This window comes from Chanodichthys erythropterus, chromosome 17 (assembly GCF_024489055.1).
Source record: "Chanodichthys erythropterus isolate Z2021 chromosome 17, ASM2448905v1, whole genome shotgun sequence".
NCBI classification, from domain to species: domain Eukaryota; kingdom Metazoa; phylum Chordata; class Actinopteri; order Cypriniformes; family Xenocyprididae; genus Chanodichthys; species Chanodichthys erythropterus.
The window spans coordinates 33,747,447-33,774,058 of record NC_090237.1 but is presented as its reverse complement, the minus strand read 5'-3'; the positions used below and the strand labels follow the sequence as shown (position 1 = coordinate 33,774,058).

Here is a 26,612-nt window from a genome sequence, read left to right as displayed (position 1 = left end):
CGGTCCCTCAACCGAGGTTGTTGAGCCCATTCTCCAATCCAGAGCTCCCTTCACGAGGAAACTCTACTCCTTGAAGTGGAAATTATTCACTTCTTGGTGGAAAATCACTGGTGGGATCCAGTTAACTGCCCGGTTAGCACAGTACCGGAGTTCCTGCAGAAAAGATTTTCTTCAGGGTTATCCCCCTCCACACTAAAGGTGTACGTGGCTGCCTTAGCTGCTTACCACGCTCCTTTCAGTGGGGTATCTTTGGGGAGACACCTGCTTGTAACTCGTTTCCTACTCTATAGTTTGCAGAGACTTGTTGCTATCAGAACAGAAAATTGATCCATATGGAAGAAGGTGGTCAAGAAACGTGCAGGCTGCCAGCTTTCCATCAATTTTTAGCATGAATTGCTATAATTTTTAACAGTTAACTTTAAGTTTTGGTGTTCATTTTGGTAGGCTAAGTAGTATACCAATTTATATAATTTTCTTGAAAACATTACCGAGCAGCAACCCCATATATTTATGATTAACAATCAAATGATTAATTGGTTAAAAACTAGTTGCTATGAATACAGGTGGCCAGGGATGGCAGCCGATGTCAGAAGGTACGTGCAGGGCTGTCGGGAGTGTGCCATCTCCAAAAGTCCACGTCATCTGCCAGTCTGGAAACTCCTTCCTCTGCCTGTTCCCAAACGACCTTGGTCACACCTAGGAGTGGACTTCATAACGGACCTTCCCGCTTCCGATGGAAATACCTGTATCCTAGTCATCATAGATCGTTTCTCCAAATCTTGTCGTCTCATTCCACTGAGAGGATTACCTACTGCCATGGAAACTGCAGAAATACTATTCAACCACGTGCTCAGATATTGTAGCCGATGGAAAAGAATCGGAACGAGACTCGAGCAGAAATCATGTTCATGGGTGAGATTATTAACGTTACTGTAGTATGAAGCAGAGCAGGACCGAATGCTTTGAGAGCAGTAACGAGCCCACTGGAGCGATTGCTAATGAGAGACAAGTGCGACACACAGCTCAACAGCAGCGGATCTTTTATTATGCCGCAGTGCTGCTTATCATATTAGTGTTACGGTACACAGAAGTCAGACACAGATGTAAACAGGGAATGGTCGTTTATTGACACCAGTAGAGCATATGGCAGAGAACAGGTAAGCAGTAATGGATATGTAGATGGATACAGAGGGTATATGGAGATAGTTACTTTCCTTTTCAGATATGGAAATCTGTGAACATGCTGGAGCTGGAGACCGCTGGAGATGGGTTGAGCACTCACACACAGGAGACGAGGAACACAGAGGGATGGAGACACGCTAGAGACTGGTAAGTATGAAGCAGGGAGTCCTTGAGGTAAGCATTAACGTGAGTATCTGCAAACGAAACCGGACGTGGAGTACTCTGTGTGCGTGCTCTTTGTAGTGCTGTTGATTGGTGCAATGATAAGGTGCAGGTGGTGGTGATCAGTACTCTGGAGATGGAGTGCGCTGTGATTGGTGGATGTTGGAGGCTGACGTGTCTGTGACAGTACCCCCCCAGGCCCGCTCCTGAGGAACGAGGACCCCGACGTTGTGGTGGTCGTCCTCTTCCCCGCGGTGCCGGTCTATCAGGGTGACTGTCATGGAAAGTTTGAAGTAGGTTGGGATCCAGGATGTCGTTTCTTGGAATCTAGGAGCGTTCCTCAGGACCATAGCCTTCCCAATCGACCAAGTATTCCAGCTGACCACCACGGCGCCGGGAGTCCAAGATCTCGTGGACCTCGTATGCTGCACCGTCTTCCAGGATGAGTGGAAGGGGGGGTTCGGCGGGAGTCACGTCAGGCCCTGTGGAGAGAACAGAAGGGTGATAAGGCTTGAGGAGTGAAACGTGGAAAATTGGGTAAATACGATACCCTTGTGGAAGTTGAAGTTGGTATGTGACCGGGTTGATCTGCGTGACGATAGGAAATGGCTGGAAGACAGGGGTGTTGGAGCGCCACAGGTCAGCTGTCATCCTGTGTCTGCGCAGGGCTCGTTGCAACTGGTGGTGGGCTGAGTCCCAGACCCTCTCACACTCTCGGAACCAGTAATCCACCGCCAGAACGTTAGATGGTTCCCCGGTCCAGGGGAACAGTGGTGGTTGGTAACCGAGTACGCACTGGAAGGGAGTGAGTTCTGTAGTCGACTGCCGGAGAGAGTTCTGGGCGTACTTGGCCCAACCATGGCCTTCTCCTCCGGGATGGATAATGGGTAGATCTTACCCCTTGGCACTGGTTCACCCAGAAGCAGATCGATGGCACAGTCCCATGGCCAGTGTGGAGGCAGCTTGGAAGCCCTTTGAGGGCAGAAGACGTCACTGAAGGGGGCGTAACATTTGGGAATGTCGATGGAATGTTTCTCCACTGGACTCTCGATGGATGTAGCACAGATGGGAAGATCTGAAGGAGGAGTTAGTGGTACTGGAAGTTCTGCGAGACATCGAGAGAAACAGGATTCTCCCCACTTCAGGATTTCGCCCGTTTTCCAGGAGATGGTGGGATTGTGCTTCTCCAACCAGGGGCGCCCTAGAACCACGTCAGCGGTGGAATCCTCCAGAACCAGCAGATGTAATTCCTCTTGATGTAGAAGTCCTACTTGCAGCTTGAGTGGTCCTGCCACAGTACGGACGTGCTTGCGGCTGAGAGGCTTGCCAGTTATGGAGCTGATCTGGTAGATCGTCGGAGACGGAGAGGTCTTGAGATGAAGTTGCCGGCAGAGGGCGCCGGAGACGAAATTGCCGGCTGACCCCAAGTCGAGGAGCGCGACCACTGTAAGGGAGATATCAGCGGCAGTTCGATTGACGACAGTGGTGAGTGGTTTTATTTTCTGAATAGAAGGGATTATTGCACTCACCATGGGTCGAGGAGGTCGTGTGGGGCACGCCGCAATCGCATGCCCGGGAGCGCCACAACACAAGCACAGGTTCAGGGTCAGCCGACGATGCCGCTCAGATGGAGTTAATCGGGAATTTTCTACATCCATGGGTTCGTTGGCTGGTTCTGGGGAGCTGACGGGTTCGGATCGGCAGAGGAGCATGTTGGGAAGAGACTGGTCCTGGTGCTCTTGGAGGCACGCCTGCATACGAGTGACGCAGTGGATGGAAAGCTGGATGAATTTCTCAAGGCCGATGGAATCCTCGTATGCAGCGAGATGCAGCCGTACCCGAGGTTCCAATCCTTGACGATATGTGGTTATCAGGGCTTGTTCATTCCATCCGCTAACAGCAGCAAGCGTTCTGAAGTGCAAAGCATAATCATAGATAGACATAGACCCTTGTTTAAGATTGTAGAGTTTCTCACCAGCAGATGAATCTGTAATCGGTTTCCTGAAAACTTCCCGGAAATGGGAAATAAATGCAGAATATGATTGCGTGACAGCACCGTGTTGTGACCAGATGGAAAATCCATTTTAATGCTTTGCCGCTTAACTGGGAGATGAGGAATGCTATTTTGGATGTATCGCTCGGGTACAGGTGCAGCTGCATCTCCAGAACCAATTCACACTGCAGCAGGAATCCGCTGCAGTCCTCCGCCGATCCTGAGTAGGGCGCTGGTTTGGCCATGGGACTGGCATACAACGGAGGTTAAAGAGAGCTGGCGGTGCTGACTGTGGTACTCACTGGTGCAGGTGAGGGAGAAGTGGCTGGAGATGGTCACGGTGGATTGGAGGTAAGTGTGCACCGAAGCGCATCCACCAGAGCTTGGAAAGGGTCAGGTTGGCTCATACTGGGTCTTCGGTGTTGGTCCGGTCTTCTGTTACAGTACACAGGAGTCAGACACAGATGTAAACAGGGAATGGTCATTTATTGACACCAGTAGAGCATATGGCAGAGAATAGGTAAGCAGTAATGGATATGTAGATGGATATAGAGGGTATATGGAGATAGTTACTGTCCTTTTCTTTTCAGATATGGAAATCTGTGAGCACGCTAGTGATGGCCGATTTCGAAACACTGCTTCATGAAGCTCCGAAGCTTCATGAATCTTTTTGTTTCGAATCAGTGATTCGGAGCGTGTATCAAACTGCCAAAGTCATGTGATTTTAGTAAACGAGGCTTCATCACGTCATCACTGTTTCGAAACAGTTCGAAATTTCAATGGTTCACCGATAGAGGGCGATGATAAAGTGAGCCCATGAATCATGCAGATTCACTGAGAACTATTGAACAAGTGTCTAGGGCTTTACCCTATGGTTTTACCTGATCTCCCATCAGTTTTATACAGTTGTACATGTTTTAATTATACATTAGAATAATTAAAATGAATAATGGTAGTTATTAATCTCTTATTGGCCTGTTTAGCTTGAGCCATGGAACAGAGAAACAAGCCTTTAAAATTGATAAAAGAACACAAATTATACAAACACTCTATATTTAATCTTATTATATGATTAGTTAATTCCATTTAATTGATTTTACTTTAAATAAAACTTTTGCAATACATTGGTTAAAGTGTATTTTTAACGCATGTTTGGCCTGAGTTTTGTTGCATTTGCACTGCTCTGAAAACTAGGGGTCACCGTGGAGACGGGTGTCAGATTGTTTCGAAGCCTCGAATCATTACGGCACATTTGATTCAGCTGCTTCAGTGTTTCATGAAGCCTCGATCTGCCCATCACTAGAGCACGCTGGAGCTGGAGATCGCTGGAGATGGGTTGAGCACTCACACACAGGAGACGAGGAACTCAGAGGGAAGGAGACACGCTGGAGACTGGTAAGTATGAAGCAGGGAGTCCTTGAGGTAAGCATTGATGTGAGTATCTGCAAACGAGACCGGATGTGGAGTGCTGTGTGTGCGTGCTCTTTGTAGTGCTGTTGATTGGTGCAATGATGAGGTGCAGGTGGCGGTGATCAGTACTCTGGAGATGGAGTGCGCTGTGATTGGTGGATGTTGGAGCCTGACGTGTCTGTGACAATTAGATACATTTGTGTGTTGAAAGTTGGTATAGTGCTACTCTGTGCGTTCGCTCAGCGGCTACTTTGAGACACATAATGCAAATTGCAGTAAGCTAGATCGATATTAGTCATGGTAAAACATGGTACTTGCTGTAAATCAAGAAAACAACATTCAAACAAAAAGACTTAGGGACAGATTTCCTAACAGCTTGTGCCAGCGCAAACCCTCTTTTGGCGTTAAAAAACTACTGTTGGGATTTACTAAAGACACGCAGTATAAAATTACCGCTGAAAACGCGTGGACTGAGTTATGTTTGTGGCTGACCTTATTGCATATGCATTTTTAGAAGATCCCTTTCAGATGCAAAATTTATGGGAGGAGAGTATTTAAATGAATCACACAATGCGATTTACTAATGTTTGTGCTCGTCAATTTACTGGTATTTACACCTTTATTTAACGCCCTAAAGAAGCATGTCTGAACCCAATTTGTGACATGGCTGCAATTGTTGCTGTTATGAGGAGACACTGCAGAGAATTGAGAGCGCATGGTGGAAGGATTATTAATTTCTTAAAAATGCCAGAGTAAGACCCTATCTGAACATATCGTTTGCCAAGCTATGTTGGCCTATAGGCGCTAATTTGCCCTGTTTAGTAAATCTGGCCCTTAATGTGTTAAACGATATAACATGATGAGTTTTCTGTCAATGAATGTATCCAAACAGTTGCTTCCCTGTCTAATAAAAATAATAATGTACAGTACTAAAGTGTCTTCAATGTTTCCATGGTTTTTCGACATTGTGATAGGTGACACACAGACAAGGTGTGTGTCCTGGTTAAAATTGCTTATTTTTCTGGATTTAGAATTTCTTGGAAACATTTGGGATAATGTAAGTACACAAGTCAACAAAAAATATAACCTTGTTTTAGTGGTTTTTGAATATTTTAATCTAAAAATCCTACACATTTGTGCCTTTAACTGATAGCATATGTCAGATTTATTGCATGACTCAGGCAGAGCAAAGCTGTTGCTATCAAACATTGTTTACTTAATCAAGTCAGTGTAATGGTGAGGGGATCGATCAAATGGGCCAACTGATGGAAGGTTTGTGAAGAAATTTCATGCTCCCTTGTAAAAGTATTTTGTAGTATTTTCAAAATACAAAAATACAGTAGTTTATTTTGATACATGGTGTGGCTGCTGTATTTTGTAGTTTATTTAGGGGCCAGTTCTCCTCTGGCGAACAGTGCTTTGTTACGATTCAGGTTGCTATCATAAGTCTGATAGGATCGCAACAATCAAAGTATTTATTTCAGTTCCATCCAGTTGAGGATCGTATTCATCACGCCGGTATGGACGGTTTGTTGAGGAAGTGTGCTACTGGCTGTCATGTCGATAAGGCCTTCACAATGGATGATCTAGTTGACTCGATCTCTGCTGATACTTCAGGGCTGCGTTGTGGTAGTGTCCAGTTGAGGATCGTATTCATCACGCCGGTATGGACGGTTTTTGAGGAACTGTGGCACTGGCTGTCGTGTTGATGATGTCTTCACAATGGATGATCTAGTTGACTCAATCTCTGCTGACACTTCAGGGCTGCATTGTGGTCGTGTCATGGCAGCGGTCCTTGGTCCTTTCAGCTGGATACGGCCCGGATCCGGTTGACTACGGTAAACCTCGGGATAAACAGAAAGACTAATATTAGCTTAGATGCCATTCTTTTTCCGATGTAACGAGTACATCTGGTGTTATAGGAAGTGTTCCCAGTTCCGGCTGACCTAATTTATGCAGCCAAAAATCCTTTAACGGATTTGAAAATATAAATTGATAATGTGTTATGTGTATGCCAGGTTAAAGAGATGCGTTTTTAGTCTAGATTTAAACTGACAGAGTGTGTCTGCATCCCGAACAATGCTAGGAAGATTGTTCCAGAGTTTAAGTGCCAAATAGGAGAAGGATCTACCACCTTCAGTTGATTTTGATATTCTAGGTATTATCAGCTGGCCTGAATTCTGAGATCGCAATAGACATGAAGGACTATAATGCATTAAGAGCTCGCTTAGGTACTGGGGAGCTAAACCATTTAGTGCTTTGTAAGTAATTAGCAAGATTTTACAGTTTTTTTTATTTGCTTTGGTACTATTTTCACAAGTAAGGTATACATTTTCAAAACTCTTAGTACAAAAATCCAAACTGATCACACTTGTAACACAGCTAGTCATTCTTTCAAAACTTGATCTCATGCTTTCATTCTAGTTGTACATATTTTCATTTTACATAATCACTGTTTCAAACACAAGATCAATGTAACATGTAATGAGAACATTTGCTTTAATCACCGAAACACAATAGTATGATCTTTTTTCAGTTTAGTACTTTTAACAAAAAGTTCCTTCAATAGCAAACAATGCAAGATACATGTTTCAAATCACCCTTGTTGCTTAAATAATTACAGTTACACAGGCTACAGATGCCATTAGAAAATACACTTACATTACCTAAATTACATAACAGACATAAAATCCTTAATGTTTGTAGTATCTATTCAGTGTGTCATCAAAAGGTGTAAAGTATGACAGTAATGAGGTTTTGTGTAGAACAGAGTTTGCTGCCAATACAGTAAATGTTCTCACAGTACCATATGACTAAATCTATAACTGATCTTATAGATGTTTTCCTCATGGGGACAAAAAAAATCCAAACAAGATCTAAAATTACTGGTATTACCATCCTTGTTGGGACATTTGGTTCACAATGCAGTGTTTACCACACACACACTTTGAAAATAGTGGTCATCATCTAAGATAAATTGCATATAATTTATTACATTTGATTATCTATATCGGAAATTGCAAATCATTTCTATAGAAACTATGCCTATAGAATCAATATATATTGAAATCTATAGGTGTACCAAATGATTCATTGATTAGCCATTAAGATCATTTGGATTAAATAATAGACAAATGTATTAAATTGAATGAAAAGAGATGCAAATCAAAAGTTTGATAGTAATAGCATTATGAAAGGCAGTTACTGTGAATGAAACATTTATATAGATGAAACACTTATTTTGTGTTGTGAAAAGGATACTTTCTGATTTTGTGTATTGTACTAAAACAATTGAAAATATGCTGAAATGTTTGAAAAAAACACACTTTTGATGATCTGTTGTGAGATTAGTACTAAGAGTTTTGAAAATGTAAACCTTTTGAAAATAGTACCAAAGTGAATAAAAAAAAAAAACTGTAAAATCTATACAATGTTTAACAGGAAGCCAATGCAGTGATGACAGAACTGGGCTAATATGGTCATGCTTCCTAGTTCTAGTAAGAACTCTAGCTGCTGCATTTTGTACGAGCTGTAGTTTATTTATCAAGCGGGAGGAACAACCACCCAGTATAGCGTTACAGTAATCAAGCCTCGAGGTCATGAACGCATGAACTAACTGTTAGACTGCATTTTTCATTAAGAGCATATGTCGTAGTTTAGATATATTTTTAAGATGGAAGAATGCAGTTTTACAGATGCTAGTAACATGGCCTTCAAATGAAAGATTGGTATCAAAGAGCACATCCAGGTTCCTAACTGATGACGAAGACTTAACAGAGCAGCCATCAAGTGTTAGACAGTATTGTAGATTATTGCGTGAAGAAGTTTTCGGTCCAAAAATTAGAATCTCAGTTTTTTCTGAATTTAGTAGTAGGAAATTACTGGTCATCCAGTTTTTTATATCAGCTATACATTCTGTTAATTTAGCGAATTGGTAAGTTTCGTCAGGGCGCAAAGAAATATAGAGCTGAGTATCATCAGCATAACAATGAAAACTAACGCCATGCTTCCTAATGATATCTCCCAAGGGTAGCATGTACAGAGTGAAAAGCAACGGTCCTAGTACTGAGCCTTGTGGTACTCCATATTTAACTTGTGATTGATATGACATCTCATCGTTTACTACTATAAACTGATAACGGTCAGATAAGTATGATTTGAACCATGCCAGTGCAATTCCACTAATGACAACATAATTTTCGATTCTGTTTAGAAGAAAATTGTGATCAATAGTGTCAAATGCAGCACTAAGATCCACTAACACTAACAGAGAGATACAACCACGATCTGATGATAAGAGCAAATCATTAGTAACTCTAATGAGAGCAGTCTCAGTACTATGGTATGGTCTAAATCCTGACTGGAAATCCTCACAGATACTATTTCTTTCTAAAAAGGAACAAAGTTGTGATGAAACTGCCTTTTCTAGTATTTTTGACAGAAAAGTGATTTGAAATCGGCCTGTAATTGACTAATTCTCTAGGATCAAGTTGTGGATTTTTAATAAGAGGTTTAATAACAGCTAGCTTAAAAGTTTTTGGTACATATCCTAGTGATAAAGATGAATTAACGATATTAAGAAGAGGAGCTATGACCTCTGGAAGCATCTCTTTCATTAGCTTAGTCGGTATAGTGTCTGACATACATGTTGTTGATTTTGATGATTTAACAAGTTTAGACAATTTTTCCTCTCCTAAAGCAGTAAATGAATTGAATTTTTCTTCAGGGACACTACAATGCACTGTCTGACACAATACTGTAGTAGACGGTTGCATGGTTATAATTTTTTCTCTAATATTATCAATCTTGCAAGTAAAGAAGTTCATAAAGTCATTACTGCTGTGCTCTTTGGAAAAATCAGAAGTTGAAGCTTTATTTCTTGTTAATTTAGCCACTGTATCAAATAAATACCTGGGGTTGTGTTTATTTTCTTCTAAAAGTTTTGAAAAATAGATCTAGCAGTTTTTATGGCCTTTCTGTACTCAATCATTCTCTCTCTCCACGAAATGGGAAATACTTCTAGTTTTGTTTTCTTCCAGCTGTGCTCCATTTTTCTAGCTGCTGTTTTTAGGGCCTGACTGTGATCATTATACCATGGCATTGGATTCATTTCCTTCATCTTATTTAAATGCAAAGGAGCAACAGAGTGTAATGTGCTGGAAAAGACAGAGGCAATAGTTTCTGTTGCAACATCGAGGTCTTCTAAACTGCCTGGTATGCTAAGGCGATGAAACTGATCAGGAAGATTATTTATGAAGCAATCTTTAGTGGTAGAAGTGATGGTTCTACCATATTTATGGCAGGGAGGCAGTTTAGCCGCTTTGACTAAATGTAGTATACACGAGACTAGATAATGATCTGAGATGACATCACTCTGCTGCAGAATTTCAACGGCATCAATATCGATTCCATGTGACAATATTAGATCTAAAGTATGATTATGACAATGAGTGGGTCCTGACATGTGTTGTCTAACACCAATAGAGTTTAGAATGTCTGTAAATGCCAATCCCAATTAGTCTTTTTTATTATCTACATGGATATTAAAATCACCAACAACAAGGACTTTATCTGCAGCTAGTACTAATTCTGATAGAAAATCTGCAATTTCTTTGATAAAGTCTGTATGGTGACCTGGTTGCCTGTATACAGTTACCAGCACAAATGTCAACTTACATAATGTTACATAAAGCACCATCACTTCGAAGGAATTATATTTGACTTATGGCTGATACTGTAAATATTACTATAAATTACAGCAACACCTCCCCCTTTGCCTTTCTGTCGAGGATTGTGTCGATAATCATAACCTTGAGGGCTAGACTCATTTAAAGTAATGTAATCGTCCGGTTTTAGCCAGGTTTCTGTCAAACACAGCACATCTAGATTATTGTCTGTGACAATATCATTTACAATAAGTGCTTTTGAAGAAAGTGATCTAATATTTAACAACCCAAGCTTTATCATTTGTTTATCATTATTATCTCTATTTTTTTATTTGTTGAACATCAATTAAATTTAAATTTAAGTTTGGACGTTTTGGACGTTTTTTGTTTTTACTAATTCGGGGTACAGACACAGTCTCTATGTGATAATATCTAGGTGTAAGAGTTTCTATGTGTTGGGATTTATCTGACTTCTGTAACGTGAGGCAGCTGGCAGACGGTCGGTTTAGCCAGTCTGTCTGCTTCCTGACCTGGGCCCCAGTTTGTCATGTTTTAGTTCTAAGACTATGTGCCATATTAGACAAGAGCAGCACCATCCCGGGAGGGATGAATACCATCTCTTTTCAACAGGTCAGGTCTGCCCCAAAAACTTTTCCAGTTGTCTATGAAACCTATATTATTCTGCGGACACCACTTAGACAGCCAGCCATTGAGTGATGATAATCTGCTAACTATCTCATCACTCCAACGAACAGGAAGAGGGCCAGAGCAAATTACTTCTCCTGACATTGTACTTGCGAGTTCACACACCTCTTTAATGTTAATTTAAGTGATCTCCGACTGGTGAAGTCGAACATCATTTGTGCCAACGTGAATAATAATTTTAGAGTATTTACGATTAGCATTAGCCAGCACTTTTAAATTTGCTTTGATGTCAGGTGCTCTGGCTCCCGGCAAACATGTGACTATGGTGGCTGGTGTCTCTATTTTCACGTTCCGTGTAATAGAATCGCCAATAACTAGGGCACTTTCAACAGTATTCGTCACTGACTGGGGAGAACCTGTTTGATGTTCTTATTGAAATGGAAGAGTGGTGTTTTCCATTGCTTGGCAGCCTCACCGTTACCCAAGTGCCCTGCTGCGTGGGCTCTACAGCTGGAACCGAACAATGTACAGAGTTCACTAAGCTAGTCGCATCCAAAACAGTATCTGAAGCCACTGCATTCTTACTATCCTCGATTAAAGTTTGGATGCGTGTCTCTAATTCTGAAATTCTCTGTGTCAGCCTGACTATTTCCCTACATTTATGACATTTAAATCCCTCGTCGCTGACAGAGAGAGCTATGCTGAACATGTGACATACTGAACACGAAATAACACTGGGAGAGGATGACATGACTCACCGTGTTTGTAGACTGATCCGAGTTACCACAGCTGTTTGATGAACGCGTTGATAAAGGAGCGCACGAGACTGATGACAAGTTAACAACCTAGCAAGATGCAAACGCGTTGTAACTAGGGCTGGGCAATATATCGAATGCTTTTGTCACGCACATTTCGTTAGTAAAGCCGGTTTCCTGATTACCGTTAAATCGCCATCACCTGCTTTCAAATGGAGCGGCATTTAATGGACAGAGCCGTAGTTCACCGACAAACCACGCAATATCGCGTTTATTATCGAAGGCGATACATCTGCGATATGAACGCGATATTGCGTGGCTTATCAGTGAACTACGGCTCTGTCTATTAAATGCCGCTCCATTTGAAAGCAGGTGATGGCGATTTAGCGGTAATCAGGGAACCGGCTTTACTGACGAAATGCGCGTGACAAAAGCATTCGATATATCGGCCAGCCCTAGTTGTAACAGCGATTTAGATTCAAAGATTACAAGCTAGTGACGTCAGATTAATGTGGTAGGCAATAATAATATAAGCAACAATGAATAAAAGTAAAAGATTCAATAAAAGAAAGAGAAAACAAAGCTATACGGAGATGCAAACCACCAGCAGCGAGGCAGACGGGAGCAATCGAGCAATCGAGCAGCCATATGACCTACGGCATCATATGTGCAGCTTCTGTGCATTTACAAATACTCTCCTGTAACAAATTCAAGGTCTTCAAATTTTTGTAAAGAAATTAAAATATCACAATTGGCAGATGACAAAGAGATTATCTCTTATTCCCAATGCTATTTCCTTCATCAGTATTTTCTCCAAGGCTTCTGGCTTAACTCTAAATTTATCTTAATGTGAATCCTCCCTTTACACAATTTAAATGATAAAGTTATTAATAACATTCCAGTGAAGACCTCTGTAAAATACCTAGGAATTCTTGCAACAAAGGATGTTACAGAAAGACAAAACTTAAGTTTATCTTCTAGATTAAAAAAGACAAAAGCGTTATTAAATTGTTGGTTACAACATGATCTCTCTGTTTATGGGCATGCCCTATTATCTAAAGCAGAAGGCTTATCTCGATTTGTCTATCCCTCCCTATCTTTGTATGTTAAAGATTCTTATTGTAAAGATATCAATAATTTGTTTTATTCTTTTATTTGGAAAAACAAATCCCAAAGATTTAGGAAAAGGTTTCTTACCAATAAGAAAGCTGAAGAGGGCTTGGAAATACTTTATTTTGAAGATGTAAACAGAACTTTGTGGCATACTGCTATTAAAGGCTTTACACAATTAAGCCAAATATGGCAATAACTCGACTACGCCACCCCGGAAATGGGCCGGGGACCCATAAGTACACAAAGTACCACACACTCACAGATAAGCAGTGGCTGGACAGGTATCAGACAACAATGTATATTTCACCAATTTTATTTAATAAACATCAAGAAAATACAAGACCAGTCTCTTTAATGTATAAAAGTTAAAAAGAGCACAATCACTCATAAAACTTCTTGCACATCCATACAAACATGAGGTTACCACTCCAGAACTGGGGAATTCGTCTTGCCTATCGGATAAACACAGCAACCACTCGTGCTCTCACAACACAGCACCAACAACACCCGTTGTGAACACTGCAGGCCAACAGCCGAACCACCACCACACACAAAAGACACCGGCTAATCCTGGTACCCCAGTTCTGAAGGGAAAAGAAAGCAGGATGAGACACAAGCACACACATATACACAAACACTTTTCACATTATGATTTGGCCAAAAACACTTCTCATACTGTCAGAGGGATCAAGGTCACAAATCAATAGTGATCATCCTAGCTGATGTTCATTAATTATTAAGAGCACAAGATCGTCCCATAAAGTTAAATATACATCAAATAAACAAACATAAAACACAAAACACTTGTTTCCAAACAGAAATACAATAAAACAAAACAAAACAACAACATATACGAAAATACACAATGTAGTGACAAACACAGAGCGTTTCGCCCGTAATTACCCCCTTAAAATCCGCAGATCACTGAAGTTCAAGTCTCTCGAATCTGGATGCGCCGCCGGTAACCGGCAACGCACTATTAGTCCGGTCGCCAAGGTAATGACGTAAATCAGGGTTACCTGATTAGCAGCAGCGATGGCATCGTCTCGTATACAGCAGAAGAACGGTCGAAGAAATCAACACAGAGAGAAAGAAACCATTCATCGGTCCGAAAAACGTTCCAGTTCAGGCATTCATTGCAGCAAAGAGATGACATAGATCGTGTTGCTCAACAAGAAGAATTACGACGTGCAACGGCGCCCACAAAGCCTGCTGCAACACCTCCTGGCCCCCGTGTCACTAGTAAAATATAAGACGTTACATTAAAAATAAAAATTACCGTCACATTAACCCAAACATGAAATATAACATACCTGCAGATAGTGACTCACACCACCCCGCACACTCAATGGCGTGCACGCCACAAAGTTCGCAGAAATAAAGTCGCTCAACGCGTCTACCATACTCCTCAGCCACACTGAAATACATGGGTGTCAAATTACCCCGTCCAAACACATTGAAGACTGCAGCCGCCACCAGCAACGCTTACCTTCAGGACATAAACACTGCGCACCAGAAATGACGTCAGCACCGAGACCCAAAATGACGTGCCCTAGATGTCAGACTCATCCCTTTTTATACAGGTGGAATGTACCATTTTGCTCTTATTAACGAAAAGTGGTGGATCACATCACCACAATCTACCCCCCCATTAATCATCGTAGTCCCGACGATGGACAGCTCCACTAATCCCAAGGTCTAAACCAGGCCACCACTGAGTTAGACCCCAAGGAAGATGTGACAGAAATTTGATTTGCCTCACTTCCTACTGCTCGTGGTAGGTGGTGCAGATTTGAGTGTTGACCTGCCCCAACACGTCCGGTTCGTCTTGGGACCCTCCCAGATACATTGGGTGGTCCCGCAACGACAGGTCCCGGCACTAGATGGAAACTCGCACCACTCCCACTTACCCCTACTGTAGGCCCACTGGCCGATCCCTCAACTCCAGAAGAGGGACTAACCCTTACCTCTGGAGGAGCTCCACTTACCTCTACACCCCCTTCAATAACCCATGGGGCCTCTACCAGCACATAGGCTAAATCCCCATCCTCCAATTCATCATCCATCACCAGAGGTTCTGGTGGCTCAGATGGGCCTTCAAGGGACTTGGTCAGTGTCGGATTACCTTGAATACGGGGTTTTAAGGACATACGGTGGACATGGCGGACCTTACCAAGGTCATGTACTGGAGCTACCGTATACACCGACCCACCATCTCGTGGCGGCCGGACTACCTGATATACAGTTGAGCTCCATAGGTCCTGGATCTTATGCCGTCCCACGAATCCAAGTTCACGCAGATAGACCAATTGGCCCTCAATAAGCGGCTGCTCCCTTACCTGTTGGTCATGCTTGGCCTTACGATGTTGGGCTACCGCTTGCAACCGCTCACGGACACCCTCAAAGGCCACTTGGAGACGAGCCTGGTGCTCTTCCACCCAATGGTGGACTCTACCGGCTACTGGCTCCTGCACCCGACCAAGCAAAAAATCCACAGGCAGTCTGGGCTCCTGCCCAAACATCAAATAGAAAGGGGTTTCTCCAGTGGCTTGGTGGGGAGTGGTATTATAACAGAAAAGCACCTGGGACAGACAAGAAGCCCAATCCCTCTTCCTCCCGGTGGGCAAAGTCCGCAACAAATTGTGCAAAGTCCGGTTAAACCGTTCGCACTGGCCATTACCGGCTGGATGGTATGCTGTTGTGCGAGACTTGCCTACCTGGTAGAGACTACACAATTGCTGAACAAGACGGGATTCAAAGTTGCGGCCCTGATCGGAATGAATCCGACCCGGGACCCCAAACTTATAAAACCACTCTTCCACCAAGCCACAGGCCACAGTCTCTGCCTGCTGATCTTGAGTAGGAATTGCCACTGTGAATTTACTAAAAACATCTGTCATTACCAACACGTTTTCATATCCAGAATGGGAAGGCTCCAGGACTGTAAAATCAAGGGCTACTATCTCGTTCGGACGGGAGGCCAGTAGGTGAGCCATGTAGCTCCGAGCAACTGGTGCAACCTCCTTGGCCTGTTGGCACCGCTCGCAGTGCTGTACCCAATGAGCTACATCGGCTGACATTACCGGCCAATAACACCGTTGTCGCACCAACTCCAGGGTGCACCCAGTACCCTGATGCCCATGACACTGATGTAATTGGGTCAGTACCTCATGTTGTAACACAGCAGGCAGCACCAACTGCAGCACCTCTTCGCCGCCATCAGAACGGTAAACTTGTCGATATAGCAGGCCTTCCTGTTCCTCCAAACGGTCCCACTGCCGGAGTAGCACCAACACCAGCTTGGACAATTGTCGTTGCTCTTGAGGCCCTGGGCTTTGCCCTTGGCGCCAATATTTAAGGACTGCACCAATAAACGGATCTTCCTCCTGCAGCAGCACCAGTTCTGGCCCAGATCGACTTGGCATAGCCTGCATGGCCCTCACAGCAGTGGGTCCTACAACCGCAGCCCGCCTCAACAGTTCAGGAACTACTGTACCCAACTGACTACTCTCTTCCACAGGCTGTCCCACCGAAGGCAACCGTGATAATGCGTCAGCATTCTGGTTCAACCTACCTGACCGGTACTGCACTTCAAAATCAAAAGCCGCTAGTTCGGCCGCCCACCGTTGTTCGGTGGCCCCCAATTTTGCAGTTAACAGATGACTCAGCGGATTATTATCTGTACGAACAATACAGCGATGTCCCAACAAATATTCACGAAACTTTTCGGCCATGGCCCATTTCAAGGCCAAAAACTCAAGCCGCATGGAACTATATGTGGCGGTATTTCGCTCTGCTGGGCGAAGGCTCCGGTTAGCGTAAGCCACTGGTCTCACCTTACCATCAACCTCTTGGGAAAGCACTGCACCCAAGCCTACATGGCTGGCATCGATCTCCAAGATGAACGGGAGTTTAAAATCGGCATATGCGAGAACCGGTGCGGTGGTAAGTTTCTGCTTCAAGGTCCGAAATGCTTGTTCGCACTGTTCAGACCATAACGCCCCCAATTCCTGCCTCCGACTACTCACCTTCCCTCTACCTGCTTCGGTCACTAGCCGATGTAACGGAGCTGCTACCTGGGCAAACCCTTCTACGAATCGCCTATAGTAGCTAACAAAACCCAGAAAGGTGCGCAGCTCTGACACAGTCTTAGGACAGGGCCACTGAGCCACGGCCTCAACCTTACCAGGGTCTGTAGCCACCCCCTGGGATGATATTACATGTCCCAGATACTGCACCTCTTCCCTAAAAAATGCGCACTTTTCCAACTTAACCTTGAGGCCAGCGGCTCGTAGGCGTTCCAGCACCATCCTCAGCCTCTGCAGATGGTGTTGTACAGAGGAGGAATAAACAATAATATCGTCAAGATACAACAAAACAGATTGGTGTCGCTGATCGCAAAAGAGCCGCTCCATTAAGCGTTGGAAGGTTCCTGGTGCGTTGCACAGACCGAAGGGCATACGGTTCCATTCATATAACCCGAAAGGTGTACAAAAAGCTGTTTTGTGATGATCAGATTCAGCAAAAGGGACTTGATTATACCCGCTGGCCAGATCTAACGTGGTAAACCAGCGAGCCCCTGTTAAAGAATCCAGTGTCTCTTCAATTCGCGGCAGCGGGAATGAGTCTTTTCGAGTCTTCGCATTAAGCTGATGTGCGTAGACTACCGTCCTTCTTTTTAACCAAAACTACCGGGGAGGCGTAAGGACTGCAACTTTCTCGGATCACTTGTGTGTCTAAAAGCTGGCTAATATGAGTCTTAACTAACTCATATTCAGATGGGGGAATTCGTCTATAGCGTTGTCGGACTGGAGTCTCATCAATTAAGGGAATCTCATGAGATAGGAGGTCAGTGCAACCCAAGTCTCTCTCACCAGCAGAAAACACACTCTGGAATTCCCAAAGGAGGGCCCTTACCTGTTCCCGTTCCTCGTCCGACAACACTTGCAATTCTACCTTTTCGACGTGCTCAGCTTCTGATGCAACAACCGTATCACAGGTTGCTATCCGGGCATTACCCATCGCTACCTCGGTCAACCCGACGGGTGAATCCACCAAAAACACTTCCCACAATTTCCCAAGAATCGTAGTGGGATACAGAACGGCATCAAGAACACCAACGTTAACGACGGGTACCAAAACCGTACCACCATTCACACGCACTAAAGATGGGGAGGCTAATAAGCCAGCAGGCAACCCAGTCTCAAGGGGCTCAAACAGCACAATCTTATCACTGAACACGGACGAACACGTTGCGGTTACGAATTTTAGAGTGCCACCTGGAACACGACACACTCGACGCCCACGAACTTTTACATTACCTCCGCATGGGAGAACGCCATCTACCTTTTGTAGGGAAAACACCCTAGGAAGTAAAATTAGCTCAAATGAAATATTTATAGGGAATTATAAAGAGTTGTTTAGATTACGACCGAGCAACTGATTCGTCCAGCGTTCATTTGCTCGAGCCGTAATTAAGCTCTGGTAACGGATATAAATATCCATCAATCGTGAAAACCCTGATTAAAGCGCAGGTAGCTTGATCACAGTTTAAGACATTAAATCATAAAGCACATAATACAAGACACTTTCCTTTTAAAATCTACAAGAGATTTTATTTATTCTAACACAAACTAATCTAACACAAAGGCACGCACATACACACACACACACATTCATACGCGTTGCAGTAAGAAGGAAATGAGATAGAAAGAGTTTTGAAAGAGAGAGAGAGAGAGATCTGATTAACCGAATTCCTATCAATGCATTTCAAAGACCAGAACGAACCATGAATCATTCATTTAAATGCACCAGTTCAGTTTTCATCTGGAGGTACTTGCTTGCGTTGACTAAGGTGAATTTCCCTCATCGTGCAGAGAGGGGTTTCCCAAGTCGATGATTGGTCCAGATCAGGTCCGTGTGGAGCAATGAAGGAAGTCTCTTTGTCGCTAGAGTTGAAGCGGCAAAAGTCGTTGGTTGAACTTTACGGCGAAACTTAGAACACGAGACTTTCAGCGGTAAAGGCGAATTAAGTAAAAGAAAAGAAAAGTGAGTGAAGGTTGGATGGCTTGAATGAGTGGCTTGTCTGTTCTTCTTGTCACTCCATTGTTCTTGGTACTTGTCTTGGCTTCTCTTCCCAGAACAGAACCAACTCCTTTCTCGTTTACTAACCAACTCCTCTCGTTCACTGTCTTGCCATATGATCATTTAAACTGAGTTGTTTGTCACACCTCAGAGGAGTCTTGGCCAATCAGACATTGACCCGTTTCAAGAGGGCCTTCCTCTGCCCCCAATAAAACTTAAGTGTTACATCCCGGTCTGTCTCTGCTATTAAATGGAATACAATACATTTTAAACAGATTTCATTCAAGTCAGAATATAGGAAAGGGAGAAAGAATCAAATTAATTCCAAATAAGGCATACTTCCAGTCATTCAGTCAAGAGTTAACGCATTTACACGAATTGTGAGTGTTCTAAAGCCTAACTGTTTACAGGTAGTACTTGTGGACACATAATGCAAAATGTATGTAGTTAAAAGATGTTTGATAAGTCCGTTAAAATTGTTGGAACAATTTTGAAGCAGATTTATTTGTTCAACAGTCTCTTTGGCTCTCCTGTGAAGTAAGGAAACAAAAGGGTCTGGATTGTCTCTCTGTCTTCTTGGGTGACCCTTTGGTATGTCGCTTCTGCTATCAGGAAGCATGTGTCGTAAAAGTAATCAGCCTGGCTTTATCTGCAGACGGTCCGGAGCCGGAACCTCAATTCTGAATTAGAATTATGTTTTGAAAGAATCATCTAAATGATTAATTTGTCTGGTTCGTCCACAGTTCTTACACTTTTGACAGGTTTGAAAAGCCTGAGACAATTCAACATCACGCGTAACTAGTGGTAATTCAAATAAAGAGGAACCATATTGCCCGAAAAGCTCCCGGTAGCAGCGACTAAGAACATTCATCCCCAGAATACCGGGGATGCTAGAGCTGCCACCAGGAGGATCACGGACCACCAGTATTCCACAGTCTGATACCACGCGACCACACAGTTCAATGTCCAATTCCATGTACCCAATACAGGGAATTTCAAGTCCATTGGCTGCTTTGAGCTGCAACCAGTGGCATGACTGCAACCGATCCTGGCCCCATGGTTCAAACCTGAGCCTAAAACAGCTCTCTGTAATGGTTGATACCATGGAGCCAGTATCAATTAAACAGGGTACTGAGACACCCCCAATAGTAACAACATGGTGTGGGCATGAGGAGACTAAACGAGACATGGATACGCCATCATGAAAAACACGGGAGCCACGCATACCCCCAACCGAACTGTGGCTCTGCAGCCCGGTGGGGACTAGTTTCCCGACTGGTTAGGGAAATCAGATCTAACTGGCCTTACGTCACTGGATGACGAATCTACCTGGGAATGAACTGGGAGACCAGGAGAACGATGCTGCCAATTACATTCCCGAGCAAAATGACCAGGCTGCTGACAACGTCGGCAAATCACAGAAGCGGGACGTGGCGAACGACCACGAAACTGGGGACTTTGGCTACGGGTTATAATTTGAGTAAGCTGATCGATCTGCTTCTACTGCCGATTCAACATTTCCCGTAATTCACCAAATTCTGATGAACGACCCCCCTGCTCAGAACTTACCCTAGTATCGCCTTGAACCCCACACTGAATTCCCTGCACCAGGGGAGCAGATTGACTACGCCCCCTGGCACCGCCTGGTATTCCCTCTCGTTCCCAGCGAATAGCTTCCCCTCGCACATCCAACAGTGTTGCAGCAGGCTGACGTCTTACCAATTGTTTTAACTCACGGCGTAATGCATTATCTAACACGCATTCGATAAATTGGTCCCTTACTACAATATCAGCATTTAAAATGGGATGCGGTGACTGTTGTTTAAGTCTATCAAATAGACCCAACAATGCCATAGAGAACTCTTGCAACGTTTCCCCCTCTAACTGTCGGCGTGAATAAAAAGCCTCTTGAAGCGCAACATAGGACTCCGCACATCCATATAACTCACGCAGCGCTGAAATAATTTTTTCTGGATTGTCTCTATCCCTGCTCGGTCGATATTTAATTTCGTCCCGCGCCTGTCCTTCAAGATGATCGAACAAAAAGAAGGCTTGTTCAGAAACTGTCATGGTCCGCATGCGCATACACGCCTGAGCTTCTTCGACCCATTCTTCAATGCCTACACCAGACCTACCATTAAATTTTGGACAGCGACGTTCACGAGGAATGAACACAAAGCGCTCAACAGTACCAATATTTGATTCAACGGAACTAGGCGTTGCCGGCCGTGACGCACTATTAGAGGCTGCGCCAGGATCAAGCAACTCAACCGGCGCCCGCTCCTGTCGCAGTCTCTCATTATCGGCCCTCAACTGGGCCACAAGATCTCTCATTTCCTGTAATTCAGCTTCCATAGCTAATTACTATAAAGGGTACTTACCAGACGAACCTCCACTGTATTGTCACAAGTAAAGAACAGAAATACAAACAAACAAACCAATATCACTGTGTCTGAATCTGTGCAACAGCCACTATACCCTGCCGACTTTACGCCAAATGTGGCATACTGCTATTAAAGGCTTTACACAATTAAGCTAAATATGGCAACAACTACCCATAGGTACACAAAGTACCACACACTCACAGATAAGCAGTGGCTGGACAGGTATCAGACAACAATGTATATTTCACCAATTTTATTTAACATCAAGAAAATACAAGACCAGTCTCTTTAATGTATAAAAGTTAAAAAGAGCACAATCACTCATAACAGTTCTTGCACATCCATACAAACATGAGGTTACCACTCCAGAACTGGGGAATTCGTCTTGCCTATCGGATAAACACAGCAACCACTCGTGCTCTTACAACACAGCACCAAGAACACCCGTTGTGAACACTGCAGGCCAACAGCCGAACCACCACCACACACAAAGGACACCGGCTAATCCTGGTACCCCAGTTCTGAAGGGAAAAGAAAGCAGGATGAGACACAAGCACACACATATACACAAACACTTTTCACATTATGATTTGGCCAAAAACACTTCTCATACTGTCAGAGGGATCAAGGTCACAAATCAATAGTGATCATCCTAGCTGATGTTCATTAATTATTAAGAGCACAAGATCGTCCCATAAAGTTAAATATACATCAAATAAACAAACATAAAACACAAAACACTTGTTTCCAAACAGAAATACAATAAAACAAAACAAAAACAACAACATATACGAAAATACACAATGTAGTGACAAACACAGAGCGTTTCGCCCATAATTACCCCCCTAAAATCCGCAGATCACTGAAGTTCAAGTCTCTCGAATCTGGATGCGCCGCCGGTAACCGGCAACGCACTATTAGTCCGGTCGTCAAGGTGATGACGTAAATCAGGGTTACCTGATTAGCAGCAGCGATGGCATCGTCTAGTATACAGCAGAAGAACGGTCGAAGAAATCAACACAGAGAGAAAGAAACCATTCATCGGTCCGAAAAACGTTCCAGTTTAGGCATTCATTGCAGCAAAGAGATGACATAGATTGTGTTGCTCAACAAGAAGAATTACGACGTGCAACGGCGCCCACAAAGCCTGCTGCAACACCTCCTGGCCCCCGTGTCACTAGTAAAATATAAGACGTTACATTAAAAATAAAAATTACCGTCACATTAACCCAAACATGAAATATAACATACCTGCAGATAGTGACTCACACCACCCCGCACACTCAATGGCGTGCACGCCACAAAGTTCACAGAAATAAAGTCGCTCAACGCGTCTACCATAATCCTCAGCCACACTGAAATACATGGGTGTCAAATTACCCCGTCCAAACACATTGAAGATTGCAGCTGCCACCAGCAACGCTTACCTTCAGGACATAAACACGGCGCACCAGAAATTACGTCAGCACCGAGACCCAAAATGACGTGCCCTAGATGTCAGACTCATCCCTTTTTATACAGGTGGACTGTACCATTTTGCTCTAATTAACGAAAAGTGGTGGATCACATCACCACATTTTAAAGTCAATTGGTTTAAAAAATGTTTGACTAATCATAACTCCCTTTGGAACCACATCCCACACAGTCTCTTTAACCAATTAGGTGACTTAGAATTTATGTTAACTTGTGACTTTAATTGTAACGAGGCGGGAGACTCGGAGAGATCCATGTGCAGCTTTTATTAAACAATAATCGTAGTCATACAGGCAAGGGTCAGATAACAGCCGATACAATGTCAGAGGCAAGACGTAATCAGAATCATTACCTGGCAAGCAGTCAGGACGGGCGGCAGACAAGACTAGGCAGAACAAGACTTCGCGATGGTGTGTGTGTGTGTGAGTGTCTCAAATAGTCCAGGATGATATGAATCAGGTGCATGTGTAATCAGTCCGGGTGGGGAATATGGGTAATGTAGTACAGCGTGAGTTAGTATTCCGGCGAGGGTACCCTCAGGTGGTTATCAGAGGGAGCCAAAGAGACCGTATTCGTGACAGAAATATTTCTAAACTCCCTCTTAAATTGTCAAAATTCCACCAGCAAGTGCTTTTAGCCTGGAAAATCTGCTACTCACACAATTTCTCTCCTCATACTTCCTTCATTAAGAATAACGCCAATATAACGACTGCCAATAAATCCTTTATTTTTAAGGAATTGGTTTAACAGGGATATTAATCATCTTATGAATATGTTTGATAATTATTTGAATCTTTTAACTTATGAACAATTCATGCAAACCCATAGTTTCCCTGTGCATTTTAAGGAATTTAGTTCGGTCATTAAAGCTATCCCGCTTACACTTGTTCATCTTGTTAAAAGTCATATTCTTTATAACCCTACAATAATGACAAAACCTAAATTAATTTTAAATGGTCTTGAAATGATTGATAAAAAATGCAAGAACAAACATATTTATACTATATTCCAAAAACAAAATAAAATGACACCTAGAGGAAAGTTCTTTTGGAACTCTATTATTGATAATATTAATTGGAAGGCTGCTTGGTTAATCCCCTTTAAATATTGTATCAATAACAAAAGTAAAGAATTACATTTTAAAATTTTGCATACCATCTACCCTGTTAAATCAATAATTTCGAGATACTCTGATATTGATGATTTATGCTCCTTTTGCAAAAATGAGAAAGAAGTGTTAACACATTTGTTTTTTGATTGTAAAGTTACCAAAAAGTTTTGGAAGGAAATGGCAGAATTTATTTTTAATCTAGTAAAGGATAAATACTGTTTTTCTTTAAAGGATATTATTGTATACTATGAAAACAATGTTAACAAAGGTCTTGAATACATTGTTAACTTACTAATATTGCTGGCAAAATTTTATATATTGTGCTCTTATTGTGCTTGATTGATGCTAGATTGGTTCTATTGCCCGTGGTGAGATTTTTATTATTATTGTTAAGAAAGAAAATGTCTTTTAAAAATCCATGTCTTATTGTAGTGGGCATTTTGTATATGTTTCTCTGACAGTGTCACTCTTTGTGTGTCTATAACAGTGTATTCACCGGGACGTAAAACCAGAGAACATTCTTCTGACCAAGACCGGTGTGATCAAACTATGTGATTTTGGCTTTGCTCGCATCCTCAGTAAGTGTCTTTGCCCAGCTCACTCACTTTTTATAGCCATTTATGTGCGTTTAGCATCTTCACTTCATTAATGACTTATTTATACGCCCTACCTATATCACCTGTCATGCGTCCTGAGCTTACTTTCAGAGCAGCTTGAAGCCTCACAGGTGCAGTCAGCCAGTCAGGATCTGCTTACATCATCCTTGTGTTTCAGTGTATTGTTACTATAGGCTAACACAAGGTTTATCCATCAGTTCAGTTCAGTTCATTTTTATTAATTTCCCGAAGGCAATTTGGTTGCAGCACACAAGCATTTCACATAAACAACAAAAACACAATACAAACATTAAATGTTCATTTCCTTCCCCCCCCCCAAAAAAAAGAAAAATTCTCACCTTAAATTTAAAAACTTTACCGCTGAGGGGATAAATGAATGTCTAAACCGATTTGTTTTACTAATCGGAGTTCTATACCGAATGCCAGAAGGGAGAAGGTTAAACTCATGGTACATTGGATGAGAATCATCTAGTAAAATACTTTGGGCTTTACCCAGAACCTGTCTATGATATAACTGGGCCATAGACATCTGCTTACTCCCAGTTATTTTACTACCCTGATTCACAATCCTTTCAAGACAATTCTTGTTTTTCACATTTAGAGAATTAAACCAGCACAACAGTGAAAAGGATAACAGTGACTTTTGACAGCATGTTGTAATGATGTACATGTAATTCTGAATCTGTGCGTGTGTAGCTACTTAAGCATGTTTGTGCGTGTGTAGCTACTTAAGCATGTTTTGGGGACAAATTTGTAACCAGAAGGAAGCAAAAAATGACAAATGCTCCCAAAACCTCCTTTTGGGGATGTCCTCATTTGTATAAACAGACATATCAGGACACAAATGTGTATAATGACATGGGTATGACATAAGTATTACAAGAAGAGGTGACTTATGAGGACCCCATGTCCCCACTTTTCAAAAGGCATACAGAATGAGGTTTCCTGTGAAGGTTAGGTTTAGGGGTAGGGGTAGTGTAGGGGGATAGAAAATACGGTTTGTATAGTATAAAAACCATTACGCCTATGCAATGTTCCCACAATTCACAAAAACGAACATGTGTGTGTGGGTGTGTGTGTCTGTCAAAAAGCTGGTCCAGGTGATGATTACACTGATTATGTGGCAACACGATGGTACCGGGCCCCAGAGCTCTTGGTTGGAGACACTCAGTATGGTCCCCCAGTGGATGTCTGGGCCCTTGGTTGTGTCTTTGCTGAGCTGCTGTCTGGAAATCCTCTTTGGCCAGGACGTTCTGACGTGGATCAGTTGCACCTCATTCGACAAACGCTAGGTACTAAAAGAGAAAGAAAGAATGTTTGTGCATTGGAAGTTATATACAAAAGGGTCCAAATGTCTGAGACCACTTAAAAATATGGAATATAGCAATTTAAATGTAAGTGAATTTAAACCTGGAAATAAACAAATTTGTAATGTTTAAAAAAAAGGCCTGCCTTATAAAAATTACTGACCAATCTTAGATTAGCAGTACTTTCTATGTTATCATACAATGTATATTCTGTGTTTGTATATTAAACTTAAAATAGAGTTTGTAATAAAAAAAAATTTTAATTTTACACAATACAATAGTGACACAAGTGGTATTTGTGGTTCCCATTCAGTCGGTCACGTTCGAAGTACGTCGGACAGACCGACGAATAGGAATCTCGCTAGAGAGGCCAATCTACTTCGAGTGTTACTTAAACGAGCCAATGCACATTGGCATGCAATCATATGCATCAGCTGCTCGCCTTGCAGCGCGGGTATATAATGAGCAGCAGGTGCGTTGCATCTTCAGATTTTCGCTTCGGAACCGAACGGTGTTTGTTCCTGTTCTCTGCAAGCGAGTGTCTGCTAGAAGACGAGTCAAGCTTTGGTTGAACTTCTCTTTTTTTACGAGTGCGGGCGAACAGCACAGCAGCGAGGTCGATGTCCTCTCTTTTTCTGTTTTTGTTTCGTTTGCCGTTTTTGAGCAAATAGCTGTTTGACAGCGTCAGAAGGCTGTTCTCACGGCCGGTA

At 42.8% G+C, this 26,612-nt stretch overlaps 1 protein-coding gene across 1 annotated transcript in view; it reads left to right on the top strand.

The window, feature by feature from the left end:
* The window catches only part of LOC137004767 (cyclin-dependent kinase-like 1), a 202,512-nt gene that overhangs the window by 13,148 nt on the left and 162,752 nt on the right, over positions 1-26,612 (top strand). Inside the window, exons 5-6 of the mRNA XM_067365383.1 lie at positions 24,466-24,556; positions 25,687-25,887. Coding sequence (XP_067221484.1) covers positions 24,466-24,556; positions 25,687-25,887 — 292 coding nt within the window. The remainder of the gene's footprint in view (positions 1-24,465; positions 24,557-25,686; positions 25,888-26,612) is intronic.